At 52.3% G+C, this 19,723-nt stretch overlaps 1 protein-coding gene across 5 annotated transcripts in view; it reads right to left on the reverse strand.

Annotated features, from left to right (window-relative positions):
• Positions 1-8,985: 8,985 nt before the first annotated feature.
• A4GALT (alpha 1,4-galactosyltransferase (P blood group)) overlaps positions 8,986-19,723 on the reverse strand; it is a 40,259-nt gene continuing 29,521 nt past the window's right edge. For all 5 annotated transcript variants that reach the window (XM_049884582.1, XM_049884583.1, XM_049884581.1 and 2 more), the window contains 2 exons: positions 13,224-13,361; positions 8,986-11,053 (listed from right to left, as the gene is read on the reverse strand). In XM_049884582.1, the coding sequence (XP_049740539.1) occupies positions 9,947-11,008 (1,062 nt within the window). In that variant the 5' untranslated portion in view covers positions 11,009-11,053; positions 13,224-13,361 and the 3' untranslated portion in view covers positions 8,986-9,946. The remainder of the gene's footprint in view (positions 11,054-13,223; positions 13,362-19,723) is intronic.

The following is a 19,723-nucleotide window of genomic DNA, read 5'->3' on the forward strand; positions in this document are numbered from 1 at the left end:
AGTTTATTAATGGTTACCAGGGGTGGGAGGGAGGGAGGGAGTGAGGGAGGGAGAAAATGGAGGTTAACGGTAATGGAAAAATCACGTTGATTAAGGGTAGCGTTGAACAGTCAATTATTGTAATTGCTGTCAATAAGTTGTACAACTATAAAAAGTTGAATTGGCAAAAGTGTGATAGATATACTCACAACAACAACAATAACAAAAAGGGTAGCTGCTGAGCCTACTTATGTACAACCAAACACTTCATGGGATTAGGCTCCTTGGTTTGGAGGTTTAGGGTCATGGTTTCCTGGGACATTCCAGTTAAATGGCTTACCGACGTGTTTAGTGCTTCTGTTCTACCTCTTAGTCTGTTGCATAGTGCCTGGCATCTAAAAAGCATGCAAGAGGTCATCCAAGACACAACAATTGATCTCTATTTGCCTGGAGCAACAGAGGAAGAAGGAGAGCCAGGGATAGGAGAAGGATATGGAATGTGTGACTAATTGCCACCTTGCACAGCTACCTCCTTTGCCATGAGACCAGAAGAACTGGATGGTGCCCAGATACCATTACTGAAATTTTGATCAAAGAGTCTATAAAAGAATCCTGATCAATAGAGGGAAAACGCAGATCAGAATTTAAAATTCCCATAGAAACCAGACTTTCTGGAGCCATGGAGGCTGGATGAAACCCTGAAACTATTGTCCTGAGATAATCTTTAAAACTTAAACCAGAAATATTCCCTGAAATCTTCTTAAAACCTAACAATAGTTTAGCTTAACTAGTAAAGAATGTCTGACTTCAGCATTGCGCTCTTTCAAGATCTGTCTGTATGGGATCAAACTGACAACAGCAACTCAAAAGATTAGATAGGAAACTTAGCAGGCAGTGAGCTTATGCTCATGGGAGAGGAACAACTCAGAAAAGGAAGGTGAGAATAGTTGCACACCCAAGCTCCCTGAGGGACCGAATTACCAGGCTGAGGGCTGTGGGGACCATGGTCTTGGGGAACATCTAGCTCAACTAGCGTAGCATATTTTATAAAGAAAATGTTCTACACTCTACTTTGGTGAGTAGCGTCTGGCGTCTTAAAAGCTTGTGATCAGCCATCTAAGATACTCTACTGGTCTCACCCTATCGGAGCAAGAGAGAATGAAGAAAACCAAAGACACAAGGGAAAGATTAATCCAATGGACCTATGGTCCACAAGTACCACAGCCTCCTCCAGACTGAGTCCAACATAACTGGATGGTGCCTGGCTACCACCACTGACTGCTCTGGCAGGGATCACAATAGGGGATCCCAGACAGAACTGGAAAAAAATGTAGAACAAAATTCTAACTCACAAAAAAAGACCAGACTTACTGGTCTGACAGACTAGAGAAGCCCCGAGAGAATGGCCCCTGGACACCCTTTTAGCTCAGTAACAAAGTCACTCCTGAGGTTCACCCTTCAGCCAAAGATTAGACAGGCCCATAAAACAAAATGAGACTAAAAGAGCACAACGGCCCAGGGGCAAGGACTGGAAGGCAGGAGGGGACAGGAAAGTTGGTAATAGGGAACCCAAGGTTGAGAAGGAAGAGTGTTGACATGTCGTGGGGTTGGTAACCAATGTCACAAAACAATATGTGTACTAATTGTTTAATGAGAAGCTAGTTTGTTCTGTAAAACTTCATCTAAAGTACAATAATAATAATAAAAAAAGAAAATAGTTGCACATCTTGAAGAATGTAATCAATGTCACCGAACTGTACAAGTAAAAACTATTGAATTGGTACATATTTTGCTATAAATATTCTCAACAACAAAAAACAGAATGAAAGACTTATTCCGCTGGCTGTTGAGGGGGGTGCCACCCTCTTTGAGGACTGCCTGAGCTGAAGACACCATTTTGGCTAAGGTCTTCACATCTTCTTCTGGGTCAGCCTGCACCCAGTAGCTAGCTGATCAATGTGGCATATAAAGAAAGGCCCAGTCCCTCATGCAAACTCAGGACAACTCTGCAGAGAAAGGGGCTTCTGTCCTGGCAGAGACTGAGCGGAAGTCAGCTGGAGAAGGGGGCTTCTGAGAACATTTTCATCTCTCTCAAAAAGAGGTACAGGGAAGAGCATTCTCTTTTCTGTCTTTTTGCATTAGTGCATAGGGTGTAATGCTCAGTGCAGTGGCAGCCCCTTTGAGGCCATGAGGGGATACAACCAAGAACTCAAATCAACACACTGGATCCTTGAAGACGTGAAAATGCCAGTGGGTGCTGAATTAACCAACCCCGGAGCCACTCTTTCACCAGGTGTTCATTCTTCCTGTCATTCTTTTGGTGATAGAACACACTGAGTTTTAGCTGAACACATGGCCTCTCCCACTACACTTCCCAGCCTCCTTGGCAGCTAGGTGTGGCCATGTGACTAAGTCCAGGCCAATGGGGCTTGAACAGAAGGGATGTTTGCAACCTCTGGATCATCTAAAGACCTTTGCTTCGGGCACTCTTTTCCACTTGGCTGGGAAATTGCAGCACCTGAAGGACCTGGAAGGCACATCTTGGGACTGGCAGGGTGGCTCTACCAGCCGCAGAGCACTCACCTGGGACTGCCACGTGAAGAGAAACGATCTACCATCGTGAAGCTACTGTGTTTGGAGGTCTTTTTATTTCAGCAGCTTCCCGTGTCCCTTAACCAGTATATCCTGGGGGATAATAAATCCCCTCACGGCTTCAGCCACTTTTGTTCCTAGCAGCCAGAGCCCTTCTCGCTCATCTGGTTTGTCTCCCTGGATGTTGGTAGGGGCCGGGGCTGGATTCTAATTTTGGGGTCCAGTTATGGTGGAAGATGGCTGTGAGGAGTGCCTTCTGGTATGAGAGTGCCGCCACCCACCACCCACTGAATTCACATTTCACAGGCCATCTTGGTATCCTCCTGCTGCTGCACCCTGCCTTCCCTCCATGGCAGCCCAGGTCCCATCTGAGCCCACACCTGTGTTAGATCCAGAAGCCCATCCAGCCCTGACCCCTGACCTCGGGGCGTAACTCCCAGCATGCCCCGCATTGGGCTGGCCTGAGTTAGGACAAGCAGAGACTAGGAACATGTGAACCATGAAACTAGGCTTCCAGGAACGCTGTCCCGAGTTACTCAAGAAGCCTCCTTCTCTGTTAGGTTCTCACATGGAGCACATTCCAATTTAATATTTAAACAAGAGGTTTAATATTCATACAGCAGAGGGGGAAAGGTTTTCCTGCCTCAGAGATGCTGGGAACACCACTGCCCTGCTCCCCAGGGCTTGGCCGGCTGGGAATAGTCATTAAATAATTGGCTGCCTGCCTGCCTGGGACCCCTGCCGGGCCACTTGGGTGTCCCCCAGTAAAGGGATAATGATAAAAGGATGGCTCCTCGTCTTCTCCCCTAGTTCTTGGATAAAACATCTGTAAACACACCGGCAGGCTGTAGACAGGCCTGACACACACGGGGCTGGGAGATCTGATTACACGTCCCCAGGGCAGGTTTCCACCAGAGCGGCCTCTCCCTTCCCCTTTCCGAGAAATGTCCCGGCTGCCACTCCAAGTAGGGGGATGCTGAGGCTGCCAGGGCATCGAGCCACTTTGCGCTGGGGATGGAGCAGGAATCAGGCCCAGGCAGAGGGCAGAGGCTACAGCAGGTCACGCCAGGCTTCTCAGGCGGCTGTGGGGGCCCAGGGAGGAGGCGGTGGGCAGGGAGGTGCCCACCCAGGCTGGTGTGAACCCGCCTCAGATCCCCCAGCCAGCCTCCTTCCTGCCCTGAGCTCAGTCTGCTGGACAGCCGAGGCCCTGGTTCAAATCCCAGCACCGCCATCTACTTGCTGAGCCTCAGTTTCCCCAAATGTCAAGTGGGGATGCCACAATAACACCAGCCTATGCCACGTGGGCACCCTGCTCTGTGCCAGGTACTGAGCTGGCCCATTTCATCGTCGCGATAATGTCTAGAGGCAGCACCATCCATTCCTGTAAAAGAGGAAACAAGCAAGGTTCTGCCCAGGGCGGGAAGCGGGGGGATGGGATCTGCCGGCCCCGCCTGCACGGGGGGTTAGGGCAGTTCCCCCAGCCCATAGGAGGGACAAGAACATAGCACAGATGGGTGGACGCAGAGTCCTCAGCCAGCTAGGTGGTGAGGGTGGCTCCAGGGATGAATCAGTCTTTCCCCAGGACCTCGGCCCCACCCCCTGGCCAGCAGCTCCTTTATTCTCTGACGTGCTGCTGTTACTTTTGGCCAGCTGGGTCCTGACTGGTTTACAGGCTATGGCAGCTGCAGGAAGACACTAGGTGGGTGGCAGGGTCAGTGGGTGGAGCCCCTGCCACCCAGGCCAATGGGTGGAAGGTCCTTAATAGAATGTGTTAGAGGAGACTCAACCCAGCCCCCGCTTCACCCTGCTCTGCTCATCCTTCACCTTTCCAGCAGGCTCAGCCCCCAGTCTCTGAGAGTTCTCCCATTCCTGGCCCGGCCCTGTCTGGCAGGCGGGGCAAAGGCCACCTCCCAGGCCGTTCCCAGACCAGGTCCTCTGAGGCCTGTGAATGCTGGGCTGGCCTCCACTCCCCGCTCCACAGCTGCTCCACTGGGCCAGCCGGGTCTGACCGCCTGGGATAGGGGGTGGTCAAGGCCCCCGGATCTTACTGATGCTCCTGGGGTGAGGGGTCCAGAGGTCTTCTGGACAGACATGAACTTCTTGAAGTCTCCATACAGCCGAATAGATGTCCCCCTGAAGCCCAAGCCCCATTTGCGGCTGCCGTTGCACTAAATCCAGTAGCCTGGCATCGAGCCTTTACGCCCCACCCCCAGACTAAGCTTCCCATCTCCTCTCCAGCCATGCCAACTGTGGGCCTTTCCTCCAGGTCCCCCACGCCCTCTGCCTCTGGGCTTTTGCTGTGAATGTCTCCCTCCCTCCAGGACAGGTCTTGTCACTCCATCCAAAAGCTGCACAGTGCACTCCACCCAGGGAGGTGGTGGATGCAGTCACTGTTTCCTGCCTTTGTTCCAGAATCAGCTGGGGTCACCAAGGGCACCTAGCCCGGCACCCAGCCCGGCTGCACACTGAGCAGCCCCTGGAAAAGCACACACGGCACCAGGAAGGGGCAGGCCCAGGTCCTGAGTGTCACCTCGGGGCCAGGCTGGGTGGTCTCAGCTGGCCCTCACGCAGGTCGTGGGGACCTGCCAGGGAGAGGAGGTATCCTCGAGCAGTGAGAGCCATTGCAGGGCACACGCCACCCAAGTCCCAGCCCCAGAGCTCTCAGGCCCAAGGGTTCCCTCTCTGCACAATCCAACTGCCTGCTTCCTCCTCCTCCTCTCCCTGGGGAAAAACAAACTCAGAGCTGACACCTCCCAGGCACTTTCTGGAGGGTCAAGCCAAGGTCAGGCCAAGGCATCTCTAGACATCTGTAAAACGTGGGTGACTTGGCCCACAGCGCCAGGGGCTCCCCAAAGGCTGACATATGGGAAGCCCTCAGCACAGCTCTTCGCCTTCATCCCAAACAGGTCCTGGGGCTGGGAGGGGCAGGCGAGAGCTACCTCCCCATACTGGCGAAAATGTAGGCAGTGATGGGTTTTGAAGTGGGAGGGCTTCCTCTTTTCCAGAGGTCTAGGTTTGATAGTCACTCAACAAACATTGATTGGGAGAATACAAAGTACAAGTCTGGAGTGGGGCTAGCCAGGGCTGGCGGTAGTGCAGGGGTTGGGGGAGAACAGCAATCAGGCCCTGGATCAAACCCTGTAACTCCTGGCTCTACTGCCAGCTGATCAGCTGTGATGTTTGTTGGGAGGTCCTTCCCCGAGAACCTCAGTTTGCAGGCCTCTGAAATGGCGGTACAGACCCGCCCTAGTTGTGAGAATCCAATGAGGTGACATACATGCATAATGTGCCCAGGGTGGGGTCTGGACACACAGTAGGTCCTTTGGGCCTCAGCACTCATCTGAGTTACAGGAAAGTGCAGGAAGAGGTGGGTCCTATTGGAGCCCCCAGTGTCAAGAGGGTGTCTGGACCACCCCTGGGCAGGAGGATGTCCTTTTGCTGTCCCCAGTTGTGATAGATGTCCCTGGGCTAAGCACCAAGCCAGGCTCACAGCACTGAAAGCCAGGAAGCCATCCATGGGGCCACCTGGCAGAATGGCCATCCTGGGAGGGGCAGTTCAGAGGAGTGTCCCTGGGAGTGTCCATCCAGAGACTACCTGTGGGAGGAAGAAAGTACAGAGGACCTTGAGAGTGATTTGATATGGCTCTGTCTTTCAAGGTCTTAGGGAGGACAGGCCAAGAATCGACACATGGAGGAAGCCTAGGAGCTGTGGGGTTTGAGGAGAGGGAAGTCAGGGAGGGCTTCCTGGAGGGGACATCAGACTTACTGGGAGAAGAAGAGTTTGTTGGTGAAGATGGTTGATAAGGGCATTGCAGGCAGCATGGCAAAGGCATGGAGGGAATCATGTGGCCAAGAGTTGGGGAGGGGAGTCAAGAATATGCAGCTTAGTGTGTATGGAGGGTAATGCTCAGGGCTGGAAGAGGGGGCGGGCTGGATCATAAAGGGTCTTGAATGCTGGGTCCAGGAGTTAGATTTTGTTCCACAGGCAACTGGGAGCCACTGAAAAGTTTAGGGTGAGTGAGTGATACGTGTCTGCTTTGCCTCTGTATCCTGGCACATAGTAGGCGCTCGCTACATGATGGCCAAGTGGCTAATTAAACAATACTTGACCCTAAGGGGCCATCTCACTTAAATATATACATTAAGAGCTGAACGGAAGATTTCAAAGTGCAGCTAGAGAAGACAAAATATTCTAATGAAATGTGCAAAGACCTGGAGTTAGAAAACTGAAAGGGAAGAACACGCTCAGCATTTCTCAAGCTGAAAGAACTGAAGAAAAATATTCAAGCTTTGAGTTGCAATATTGAAGGGTTCTACAGGCAAAATATTGAACGACGTAGGAAGCATCAAGAAAAGATGGAAGGAATACACAGTCACGGTACCAAAATGAATTGGTTGATGTTCAACCATTTCAGGAGGTGGCATATGAATAAGAACCAATGATACTGAAGGAAGAAGTCCAAGCTGCTCTGAAGGCATTGGTGAAAAACAAGGCTCCAGCAACTGATGGGATACCAGCTGAGATGTTTCAATAAACAGATGTAACGCTGGAAGTGCTCACTTGTCTATGCCAAGAAATTTGGAAGGCAGCTACCTGGCCAACAGACTGGAAGAGATCCATATTTGTGCCCATTCCAAAGAAAGGTGAGCCAATAGAATGAGGAAATTATTGAACAGTATCATTAATAACACATGCAAGTAAAATTTTGCAGAAGATCATTCAAAAGCAGTTGCAGCTGGACATCAACAGGGAACCGCCAGAAATTCAAGCCGGATTCAGAAGAGAACGCGGAATGAGGGATGTCCTTGCTGACGTCAGATGGATCTTGGCTGGCAGCGGGGGATATCAGAAATATGTTTACCTCTATTTTATTGGCTATGCAAAGACATTTGACTCGGTGGAACATAACAAATAGAAGAATGGGAATTCCAGAACACTTAATTGTGCCCATGTGGAACCTGTACATAGATCAAGAGGCAGTTGGACTTGAAGCAGTTACAGATGAAGATCAAAGACCACAGCCTTCAGTATAGATTACACCTCAACATAAAGAGAACAAAAATCCTCATAACTGGACCAAAAAGAAACATCATAATAAACAGAGAAAAGACTGAAGTTATCAAGAATTGCATTTTACTTGGATCAACGATCAACGCCCATGGAAGCAGCAGTCAAGAAATCAAAAGACGCGTTGCATTGGGTAAATCTGCTGCAAAGGACCTCTTTCTTAAAGTGTTGAAAAGCAAAGATGTCACTTTGGGGCTAAGGTGCACCTGACCCAAGTCATGGTATTTTCGATCACCTCATATGCATGTGAAGGCTGGACAATGAATAAGGAAGACAAAAGAAGAATTGATGCCTTTGAATTATGGTGTTGGCAAAGAATACTGAATACCATGGACTGCCAGAAGAACAAACAAATTCGTCTTGGAAGAAGTACAGCCAGATGGCTCTTTGGAAGTGAGGATGGCAAGACTTTGTCTCATGTATTTTGGCCGTATTATCAGGAGGGACCAGTCCTTGGAGAAGAACGTCATGCTTGGTAAAGCAGAGGGCCAGTGAAAAAGAGGAAGACCCTCAATGAAGTGGGTCGACACAGCAGCTACAAAAGTGGGCTGAAGCACAACAACAATTTTGAGGAGGGCGCAGGACCTGGCAGTTTACCATTCTGTCATGCATAGGGTCGCTGTGAGTCAGAACCTACTCGATGGCACCTAACAACAACAGCATCTGTAATTCGTGTTACAGTGAAACCTGTGAGAGCCGAAACTCAAAGGAACTGCCTGGCTTTTCCAGGTTTCGCAAGTTTTCCACCTTTGACGAGGTGCAGTCTTACCAGTTTTCTATTGCTTGTTTTAGTGGAAAATATTTTAGTTTTCCTTCTCTGACGGGTTCCCACCTTACATAGGTTCCGGCTTTCACAGGTTTTACTGTATTAAGGTAAAACCTGCTCATTTGAGAACATTTGAAAAAGAAGGTAAAACGACACTGCATTTGGAGAAATAACTGACCTACAAGCCATTGCTTCCATCAAAAATACCACCTGCTTTTGAATACCCCTAGAGCCAGGGAGCTCACCTCCTTCTCAGGCTGCCAGGACACTGTCCACGGGCAGAATCTGACGTCCTCTGAAGGTTTCCTCCCTCGGTGGCTCCTGGCAGGAGCCCCAGTCCTGGCTCTCCAGGCAGCTTCCCTCAGTGCAAACCAGCTGGAGCCTCACCCCGCTGAGAGCTCTTCCTTCACCCAGCAGGGCACTTCTGGCCCCTCCCAGGCACCCTCCAGGCAGGAGGGGCCCTGCAGCCCCTCCCACCTCCCTCACTGGGGCCCCTCACCTCTGCCCTTCTGGGCTCCTTGGGGGTCCTCGCTTGGCCCCTTTGCCTTGAAACAGATTCAGGGACATTATGGGGGGGCCGTCCTACACTGTGAGGTGGGGAACTCAGGCTCCTCCCATCTCCACTGCAGGCCCCCCCACCCCACCCCACCACCCCGGATGCTGGGGACCGGGAGTCAGTGTGACTGACAGGTCCCCAGACAGTCCTGGTCTAGGCAGCAGTAGGAGAACCTGTTGGGCTGGGTGGCCTCGGGCAGGTCACTCCCCCAGCGTAGCCGCTTCTCGTCTGCAGAAAGGGGCCAGTAAGGGCCTTGTGAATGGGTGTATCCCATCAACTGTAAAAACCACTTGATGTTGGTTTATCACTTTTATTACATGTATCATTTTTCCTGTGTTTATCATGGGTGGGGGAGGGGGCAGGAATGTTTTCTTTAAAATGATTTTCCTGAGCCAGGACTTCCATGCCCCCGCAGCCTAGCCAGGGAGCAGCTGGCATATCCCACCCTGGCAACATCTCTGGAAAGAACCTCTCCCCAGGAGCTCCCGAGGCCCGCTGTGCAGACCCCGACCTCAGCCCCGGCCCAGGCTCAGCTCCTCCAAGAAAAGAATCAAAACCAGGAAAGAGAAAAGCACCCCCTCCGCTTATGGGACTTGGACAGCTGCCCTGCCCCCCCAACCCCAATGAATCTGCCCTCTTCTGGGGACTCGTCCCTCCTTCCTTACCCTTTCCATGGGCTTCTCCACACTCCCCTTGCTGTCGCCTACCCCCTAACCTGCCTGGTTTCCTATGTCCCCAGGATGATGCTTTGGGGTTCACGGTTCTTGTCTGACGAGCACCAGCCTGGGGACACTGATTCTGGCTGGAGGGTCCCCGCTTGCTGCGTCTACCTGAGAGTGTGTACTGGCCTTGCGTGGGGGGTTCCCACAGTCTCTGGCTGGCTGTGGAGTTGCAATCCCAGGCCTCCGACCACAGCCCCTCCCCAGCCAGCCCCGGGCCCAGGGCCACAGCAGCTGAGCCTCCCTCTCCCCAGACAGGGTGGCCCTCACAAGTACATCTTCATGGCCTCATGCGTGGTGGGGCAGTAGCGAGCGTGGAGCTGAGCCAGCAGCGCCTGGGAGGTGGCCTCGAAGCGGGTGCCCTGGCTCTTCTTGTTCCACACGTGGACGGCATAGGTGCTGTTGAGCAGCCGGGTCAGCTCCTCGGGACTGACATCCTCAAAGTACCTCTTCCAGTTCTGCCAGGGGATGGGATAGAAGGCCTCGCGGGGCAGGGTGGTGACGCCGTGGCAGGCACGGGGCTCCCCCAGGCTGCGGATGCCACACCACTTCTTGAAGACCCGTGTGAGCAGCTGGGGGCCCTGGTGGCCCCAGACCCAGCCGTTGTAGTGAGCCACAAAGTCTTGCATGCACAGCGCCATGAACTTGTGCCGCCGCTCAAAGGCCAGGAAAGCGCCGTTGAGGACGTAGCGGGACTGGGTGCCCAGCGTGTTGGTCAGGTTCCGCAGGCTCTTGAGGACGATGAAGTCTGTGTCCAGGTAGATGCCGCCAAACTTCCACATGAGCGCGATCCGGGCGGCGTCTGAGAGCACCGGCAGCCGGTAGGGCTCCCACCGCTGGCGCACAGCTGCGTGCCAGGCAGCCAGGGGCGTGCCGTGGAACAAGGCCCCCAGGTCCAGTTGGCGCATCTGCACATTGGGGAAGCAGCCCAGCAGCGAGATGCCCAGGTGCCGGGGCAGGGAGGCGTTGCCCCCTGGCAGCCCCTTCATCAGGACCACCACCCGGGACTCGGGGTGGGCCCTGGCCGCCGACTCCACTGAGCACATGAACAGGAAGTTGGGGTTGGTCCGGTCTGAAGTCTCCAGGAAGAAGATGTTGCCGGGAGGGGGGCTACTGGAGGATGGCATGGGGGGTGCCGGGCGGGGGCAAGGGATGTCGACCGGCAGGCTGTAGAGCTGCCCTTGGCCCTTGGGCTCACCCACAATGTGCCAGTAGATCATGAGGGAGACGAAGAACGTGAACTTGAAGCCGATGATGAAAAGGGTGCAGATCCGCTGCCTGGGGGCGCCTCGGAGCAGCCGCAGTGAACAGTCATGGGGGCTGGACATGGTCTCCCCAGGTCACACCAGGAGCCTCCAGCAGAACTGGCTGGTCTGCAAGAGAAAGTACCACATGGGGCCAGCCAGCGGCATTCCTGGTACACAAGAAAGAATGCTCCCCAAGAGCTAACTTGGCTTTAGCAGCCCACCGGGCTCTGGGGCCAGGCAGGTTGGGCTTGAACCCCGGGGGAATCGGGCTGTCAGCCGGGAAATTCGGGGCAAATCTCTTCCCAGAGCCCCACCTCCTTGCTCACGCATAAGATGAGGACAGTGACCCGTAGGCTAAGGTATATGAAGGTGCCTTTCCTTCTCGCAAGCACGCCTTTAGAGCTCCCCAAGGACTGGCTGGTGCCACCTACAACGGGTGGCCATCGCGGGCCCAGGCCAGCATCTGGCACACGCTGGGGTGTGAGAAGTGATGCTTTTGCCATGGGCACACAGGCCGTTCTACCTGGGAGACCCGTCCCCTGCGGCCTGGCAGGGCTGGCAGCCCATGCCCTGAGGCCCAGCTCTTGTACCCCTCACTCCGTTTGGTTCCACAAACCAGGCCTGGCACCCATTTAAGAGGTGACAGCCAGGCAGCCTCAGGGATGTTTGGCATCAAGCCTGGGGCTCGAGCAGCTCTCATGCTTGCTGAAGGGGCCAGGAAGGCAAGCTCGCTCACAATCATGACAGGCTGGGCCCAGGCACATGGGGATGCCTGCCGGATCCCAAAGCTCTCTGCCCCTGCCACGATGGGGTCTCCTGGCCCCTGCTCCCCCAGCCCTGCTCTGGGCTGGATTGGAAAGGCACAGGAGCGTGCGCTGTGGCCTGTGACCTTGACTACTATAATTGCCCTCGGACCCTTACTCTCTCCAGGTGCCCGTCAGGTGGCTGGGAGATACCAGGCAGCTTGGTCCCTGTCCCCAAGAGCAGGACCAGCAAATGCCTGGGAGCCTTGGGACCCCACCTCTGTCTGAGCCTGGTGTGAGACCCTGGATAAGACACTTAGTTCTCTGACCCTCCACCTGCAGGAAAGGAGCACTGGAAGCCGCCCAAGCAATGGACTCATTCATCCAATAAATATTGACAGTCTGCAAGGTGGGCGCCAGGTGACTGTCTAAGCATTTTACACATTATCATGTCATTAAATCTTTACAACCACAGTTATGGGCTGAATTGTGTGTCCCCCGAGATATATGTTGAAAACCTAATCCCCATACCTGTGAAATGGAGCCCTGGTGGCATAATGGCTAAGAGCTATGGCTGCTAACCAAAAGGTCAGCAGTTCGAATCCACCAGCTGCTCCTTGGAATCCCTGTGGGGCAGTTCTACTCTGTCCTCACAGGGTCGCTATGAGTTGGAATCCACTGTGAATGTGACCTTGTTTGAAGATTGGGTCTCTGAAGATGTTTTATCAGTTTAAATGAGGTCATATTAGAGTAGGGTGGGTCCTAATCTCATCTGAGTGACCCCTTAAAGGAGAAGAGACTCAGAGAGACAGACCCAGAGGGACTACGGCTATGTGAAGCCATGGAGCTCTTGGGGCTGCCAGAAGCTGAGAGAGACAAGAAAAGATCTTTCCCTACAGAGGGCATGCCCTGGCTGAGGACACCTTGCATTGGGGCTCGTGGCCTCCAGAACTGTGAGACAATACATTTCTATTGTTTTAAGCCACTGAGTTTGTGGTATTGTGTTATGGCAGGGCTGGGACACTAACACATCACCCTACAGGGTGGGGACCATCACCCCATCTTACAGATGAGGAAACCGAGGCACAGAGTTCTACAGCTGTAAGTGGTATGGCAGGATTTGAACCCAGGTCAGGTGGCTCCAGGGTCTGTGTTCTCAACCACCACACCCCTGCCTGGGAGACACAAGCCAATGGGTCTGCCACAACCTGGAGGAACCGACGCACACAGTCCTGTACTTACCATTGCAGCAACCCCAGCCACCATCCACTCAGCACCTTCTAGGGGTTTGGTGCCTGACTCCCACCTGTCTGGCCCTCAGGAATCACAGGGGCAGGTGCCATCCTTTCTACTTTAGAGGCACAAAGTGTTGAGTGCAGCCTTGGGCTGAGGGGGTGGGAGTCAATCCCCCCCCCCCCCCGCCCAGGGCAGAGGGCACCCTCCATGGAGTCTCATCACCTGGGGGAGATGCCCAGAGCTGGGACATGAGCAACTGGTCCACTCTCCCCAGGGCCCAGGGCCAGGCGCAGTCCCGTCCCTGGCTAATAACTGACCAGCCTGGTTGGCCCATGGTGCGAGGCTGGATCCCGGCAGCCTGGCAGCCTCCTGGAGACACGCCCGGCTCAGCAGACCACCTTCTCTGCCAACGTGGACACAGCCCTTCCACACGTGATCCGTGTCTGTGAGATCATCTGCAAAAGAGGGAGAACAGTGTGAGGTGGGCTGTTTGCACCAGAGGTCTGGTCCCCCCATCTCCCTGCCACATGACTGGATGGGCCAGGGCTTATTTGTTCACTGCCTTGCCCCACGGGGGACGTTTCAGGGTCAGGACCTGCACTGGTGCTTGGCAGAAGGGAAGGGCCAGATGGCCTTGCCCTCAAAAAGCTCCCAGCCAGTGATAGCTGACACTGAAATGGAACAAAGGGCCAGTGGAGCAGAGAGGGGCTTCCTGGAGCAGGTGGGCTTGAGCTGAGCTTGAGGGATGAAGAGGGTGCTAGCCAGATGGAGGTGGTGGAGGCAGCTCTGGACCATGTAAGCATCATGGCCTCTCCCCGGTGCCCGGCACACAAGCAATGTTTGCAAATGAATGGTCTTCACTGATGGGGGGCACATTCAGGTGCATGGGGGGCTGAGAGGTGGGGCAGGAGCAGGGTGTGGGGGGCCAGGGTGGTCACGAAGGCTTGACCCACCTAGTTCTCTGAGTGGGCTTTGCGTGGTAGGTAGCAAGGGCTTCAGTGGAAGAGTAAAAGGCCCTCCCCTGCTTCACTGGGGGAGTGAAAGACCCTCCCCTGCTCTGTGGGGAGTGGGGGATGCATGCAGCCAAAGTGGGGATGGGAGACCAGCAGGTGGGGTAGGAGATGGGAGGGGATGGTGGGGTGAACATCAGGATTTGGGAGACCCACTTTTCACAGTGGCTGTAATAATGGGCTCAAACAGCAGTGATCGTGAGGATGGTGCAGGACTGGGCAGAGCTTTGTTCTGTTGTACACAGGGTCGCTATGAGTCAGAACCAATCACCTAACAACAACAACAATAAACAGGTGCAGGAGGCTGTGCCCATGGGGGGCAGTTCTGGGCATCCACACGCCTCCAGAAACATTCATCTCCATTTCTCAGTCAGGACCCGCCTCTGAGTGGTTCTGAGTGGTGATCCAGGCTCTCCCCCTCTGTAGGGGGTGTGCTCTTCTGACAATGGCCCATGGCCCAGTGGCAGCCACAACACATGCTCCCAACAGCCACCTCGCACCTCTGCCTCTCCTGAGGACTGGTCCGGGTGGGTGTCCCCTCTGTTCCTGTGACTCAGGCAGGCATCACCCTTGGTGGCTTCCAGACTGTGGGTTTGGTCCTGCTGACAGTCACTCTGGGGATGAACCCCGCTCTTTCCCCCAGTAAAACCAGCCTCCCCAGCTGGCCTCCTGCCCCATTGGGAACCTCCAGGGATCTCTGTTGCCCATGCTGGCCTCGGGCTACCATTTCCCAGGAAACTCTTGGACCCACATGTGGGGTCTGAACTTCCTGCCCTGCTTTCTCATGGCTCAGGACACTCTGGAAGATTTGCTCACACTCTTGGGCTCATGGAAGGGAATGACGCCCAGAGAGGAAGCGATGGCTGATGAGCTGGGGGTTACAGCTCATCCCAGTAGGATCCCCTACAGGGCAGCATCCCCCAGCTCCTGGGGGTGGCACACAGATAAAGAGCAGGACAAGGTCTACAGAGAGCTGGGTAAAGCACATCACAAGTACTAGTTAATCCTCACACGACCTAACGAGGAGGGTACTGGCTTGGTGCCAAGGGGGAAACGGAGTGTTATGGATTGAACTGTGTCCCCCAAAACATGTGTTATGAATCCTAGCCTCTATGCCTGTGGTTATAATCCCATTTTGGGAATGGGTTGTCTTTGTTATGATAATGAGACAGGATTAGTGTAGGGTATGTCTGGAGTCAATCTCTTACAAAATATAAAAGGAGCAGATTAAGCAAACAGAGATGGGGAAGAGAGATGCCAAGCCACCTGGAGATCTCCAGGGAAACAGGAACCAGAAGCTGAACAGACAAGGATCTTCCCCCAGAGCTGACAGAGAGAGAAAGCCTACCCCTAGAGCTGGTGCTGTGAATTCAGACTTCTAGCCTCCTAAACTGTGAGAAAATAAATTTGTTAAAGCCACCCCCTTGTGGCATTTCTGTTATAGCAGAACTAGACAGCTAAGTCACGGAGACACCGAGGTTAAGTGACTTACCCTAGTTCCCACCATAAGGTGGTCCACTTCCCTCCAGCCAGATCCTGTGATCTAAGCAACAGGGACAGGTCCTCCTCTGGGCTCAGGGCAGGGACCTCCACCGTCGCTGGCTCATAACTGAGCAGCCTGGGCAGCCCATCGTGTGGCTGAGCACTCAGTAGGCACTGAGCATCCACAACGTACCCCCAGACACTGATAAGGGCAAGTTTTGCAAAGCCGAGGCCTAGCCCTGGCACCATGGTTGCCCAAGAAGACCCAGTCACCCAGGGAGGACTGTGAGCTCAGACAGACCATAGCTGAGAGCCAGAGTGATGAGGGGGAAATACTGTAGCTGCGACTTTGTTGAGGTCCTACTATGTGCAGAGACATCATTGCATTTAATCCCTACCACAAATCTCTGGGAGCCCCCAGGTGGTACGAATGGTTAAGTGCTAGGTTACTAATCGAAAGGTTGGTGGTGCAAATCCAGTCAGAAGTGCGTTGGAAGAAAGGCCTGGCAATTTACTCCCAAAAGGCCACAGCTATTGAAAACTCTATGGGACACAGTTCTACTCTGAGACACATGGAGCCATTACGAGTCAGAATCGGTTCAACGGCAACTGGTTATTGGCATTTTTGCAAATCTCTCAGGGAGGTTCACTTTTATGTCTATTTTACCAATGAGCAAACTAGCATACTTGTAGTAACAGAGCGCTCACTCCCTCCCATCCCTTCTGCAGCAGCTCAGCTTGATGGGAAGCTTCTCCTTGACAACGCTGAGACCTTGGAGTCTAAGAGGACCAGCCCATGCACTTGTAGAAGGTTCTGGAAGCTCCTTCATGTCCTTGATGTCATTCCCACATCTGCACTATCACCTCAGGCCCCTCCCCATCACTGCAGGCCCCTCAGCCCTCCAAGCTCTCGCTTACACGGTTCCTCTAGTCTTCAGGGCCTGCCATCCTGCTTCTTCAAAGCCACCCAAACCCTCCTCATTCTTCCAGGCCCAGGTTATCATGGCCACCTCAGCAAAGCCCTGTCCCACCAGAACTGACTGCCCCACTCTGGGCTCTCACCTCTCTCATCTCCCAGTCTGCTTGTCCTGGAGTCTGTTCCTGCCCCAGGAGCTCCCTGAGGGGAACAGTGATGGTTCAGCCTTGGGTGCCCGTGTCCAGCCCAGACCAGGCATGAGGAGTGGATGCTGGGTGAGGAGCAGGAGACGGAAATGGAAGCACGCTTTCCAGAGCATTGATTCTGAACCAGGCCCTTCACAAACACCGAGTTCCCTCAATTACCCTCTGACATTAACTCTTAGCCCCTTTTAGCAGTAGAGAAACAAAACAGCAACTTTTGTCCTTTCTGTTATCGAGACCAAAAGCCTGGGTTTCATCCTGGATGCTTCCTTTTTCCTCAGGACCCAAATTCAGTGCATCCTCTGGCTGTACCTTCCAAACAGGACAGGAGCGGACCCCATCTCCCTCTTTCCTTGATGCCCCCTGGCCTGAACCCCATCCCTTCTAGGCCTCCTCACTGCGCTTCTGCTTCCACCTCGGCCCACTGCAGGCTCTCCTCCACAGGAGCCTTATCGTTCCTCCACTCAGACCCTGAGTGACCCGTGTGTCATCACCCCTCACCTCCCTGACCACAAGTCCCACTTCTCTCTCCACTGTCTGCTCTGGCCGGGTCACACCTGGCCTCCTTTGCTCTCTCTCACGCCCCCACCCTGCTGCAGTCTCAGGGCCTTCGCACCTGCTGTTCCCTCTGCTCAGAAGACTCTTCCTGCAGATGTTTCTATGGCTCGTTCCCTTGCGCCCCTCAAGTCTTCACTCAAAAATCATCTTCTCACCGGAGCCTTTCCAACCCCCCATCTTAGTTATCCAGTGCTGCTATAACAGAAATGCCACAAATGAATGGGCTTAACAAAGAGAAGTTTATTCTCTCACAGTCTAGAAGGCTAGAAGTCTAAATTCAGGGCACCAGCTCCGGGGAAGGCTTTCTCTCTGTCAGTTATGGGGAAAGGTCCTTGTCATCGATCTTCCCCTGGAGCTAGAAGTTTCTCAGTGCAGGGACTCCAGGTCCAAAGGGCACACTCTACCCCTGGCTCTTCTTTCTTGGTGGTAGGAAGTCCCTCTCCTTTCTGCTCACTTCTCTTTTATATGTCAAAAGAGATTAACTCAAGATACAACCTAATCCTGTAGATTGTGTCCTGCCTCATTAACAAAACTGACTCTGATCCTACCTCATTAACATCACAGAGGTTAGGATTTACAACACATAGGATAATCACATCAGATCACAAAATGGAGGACAACCATACAATACTGGGCATCACTGTCTAGCCAAGTTGACATATGTTTTTGGGGAACACAATTCAATCTGTAACACCTCCTAATGAAAATCCCAACCTCCATCACATCATAGCCCCCTACTTTATTTTTCTCCCAAGTACTTATTACTAGGAGCCCTGGTGGTACAGTGGTTAAAGCGATTGACTGTTTACTGAAAGATTGGCAGGATAAAACTGCAAGCGGCTTTGTGGGAAAAAGATGTGGCAATCTGCTTCTGTAAAGATTTAGTTTTGGAAACCCTATCAGTTGGAATTGACTCGACAGCAGCAGTATTGGTTTTTAGTACATAATGCTAACACATTCCACCACTCATCTGTCAGTTTGTTGTAATGTAGCGGCTTGAGGGTTGCTGTGATCCTGGAAGCTATGCCACGAATACTTCAAATACCAGCAATGGTAGACAGGTTTCAGCAGAGCTTCCAGACTAAGACAGATTAGGAAGAAGGACCTGGCAGTCTAGTTCTGAAAAAATTAGCCAGTGAAAACCTTATGAATAGCCGTGTAACATTTAGTGCTGGAAAATGAGCCCCTCGGATTGGAAGGCACTCAGAATATGACTGGGGAAGTGCTGCCTCCTCAAGGTAGAGTGGACCTTAATGATGTAGATGGAGTCAAACTTTTAGGACCTTTATTTGCTGATGTGTCATGACTCAAAATGAGAAGAGACACCTGCAAATATTCATTAATAATCAGAACGTGGAATGTGCAAAGTATGAATCCAGGAAAATTGGAAGTTATCAAAAATGAAATGGAACACATAAAGATCAGTATCCTAGACATTAGTGATCTGAAATGGACTGGTATTGCCCATTCTGAGTCAGACAATCATGTGGTCTACTATGCTGGGAATGACAAATTCAAGAGGAATAGTGTCACGTTTATTGTCAAAAAGAACATTTTAAGATCTATCTTGAAGCGCAAAGCAGACAGTGATAGGCTAATATCCATATGTCTACAAGGAAGACCAGTTAATATGACTATTATTCAAATTTACATACCAAACACTAAGGCCAAAGATAAAGAAATTGAAGATTTTTACCAACTTCTGAAGGCTAAAACTGATCAAACATATAATCGAGATGCACTGATAATTACTAGTGATTGGAATGCAAAAGTTGGAAACAAAGAAGAAGGATCAATAGTTGGAAAATATGGCCTTGGTGATAAAAACAATGCTGGAGATCACATGATAGGATTTTGCAAGATCAATGATTTCTCCGTTGCAAATATCTCTTTTCAACAGCATAAATGGGGACTATACACATGGACCTCACCAGATGGAGTACACAGGAATCAAATCGACTACAGTTGTGGGAAGAGATGGTGGAGAAGCTCAATATCATCAGTCAGAACAAGGCCAGGGGCTGACCATGGAACAGACCATCAATTGCTCATATGCAAGTTCAAGTTGAAGCTGAAGAAAATTAGATAAAGTCAGCAAGAGCCAAAATATGACCTGAGTATATCGCATTGCATTGGGCAAATCTGCTGCAAAGGACCTCTTCAAAGTGCTGAAGAGCAAAGATGTCACCCTGAAGACTAAGGTGCGCCTGACCCAAGCCGTGGTATTTTCAATCACATCATATGCATGTGAAAGCTGGACAATGAATAAGGAAGACCGAAGAAGAGTTGACACCTTTGAATTGTGGTGTTGGCGAAGAATATTGAATATACCATGGACTGCCAAAAGAACGAACAAATCTGTCTTAGAAACCAGAATGCTCCTTAGAAGCAAGGATGGCGAGACTGTATCTTACATACTTTGGACATGTTGTCAGGAGGGATCGGTCCCTGGAGAAGGACATCATGCTTGGCAGAGTACAGGGTCAGCGGAAAGGAGGAAGACCCTCAACTAGGTGGATTGACACAGTGGCTGCAACAATGGGCTGAAGCATAACAACGATTGTAAGGATGGCGCGGGACCGGGCAGTGTTTCGTTCTGTTGTGCATAGGGTTGCTATGAGTCGGAACCGATTCGATGGCACCTAACA

The sequence above is a fragment of the Elephas maximus genome, chromosome 4, assembly GCF_024166365.1.
Source record: "Elephas maximus indicus isolate mEleMax1 chromosome 4, mEleMax1 primary haplotype, whole genome shotgun sequence".
Taxonomy (NCBI): Eukaryota; Metazoa; Chordata; class Mammalia; order Proboscidea; family Elephantidae; genus Elephas; species Elephas maximus.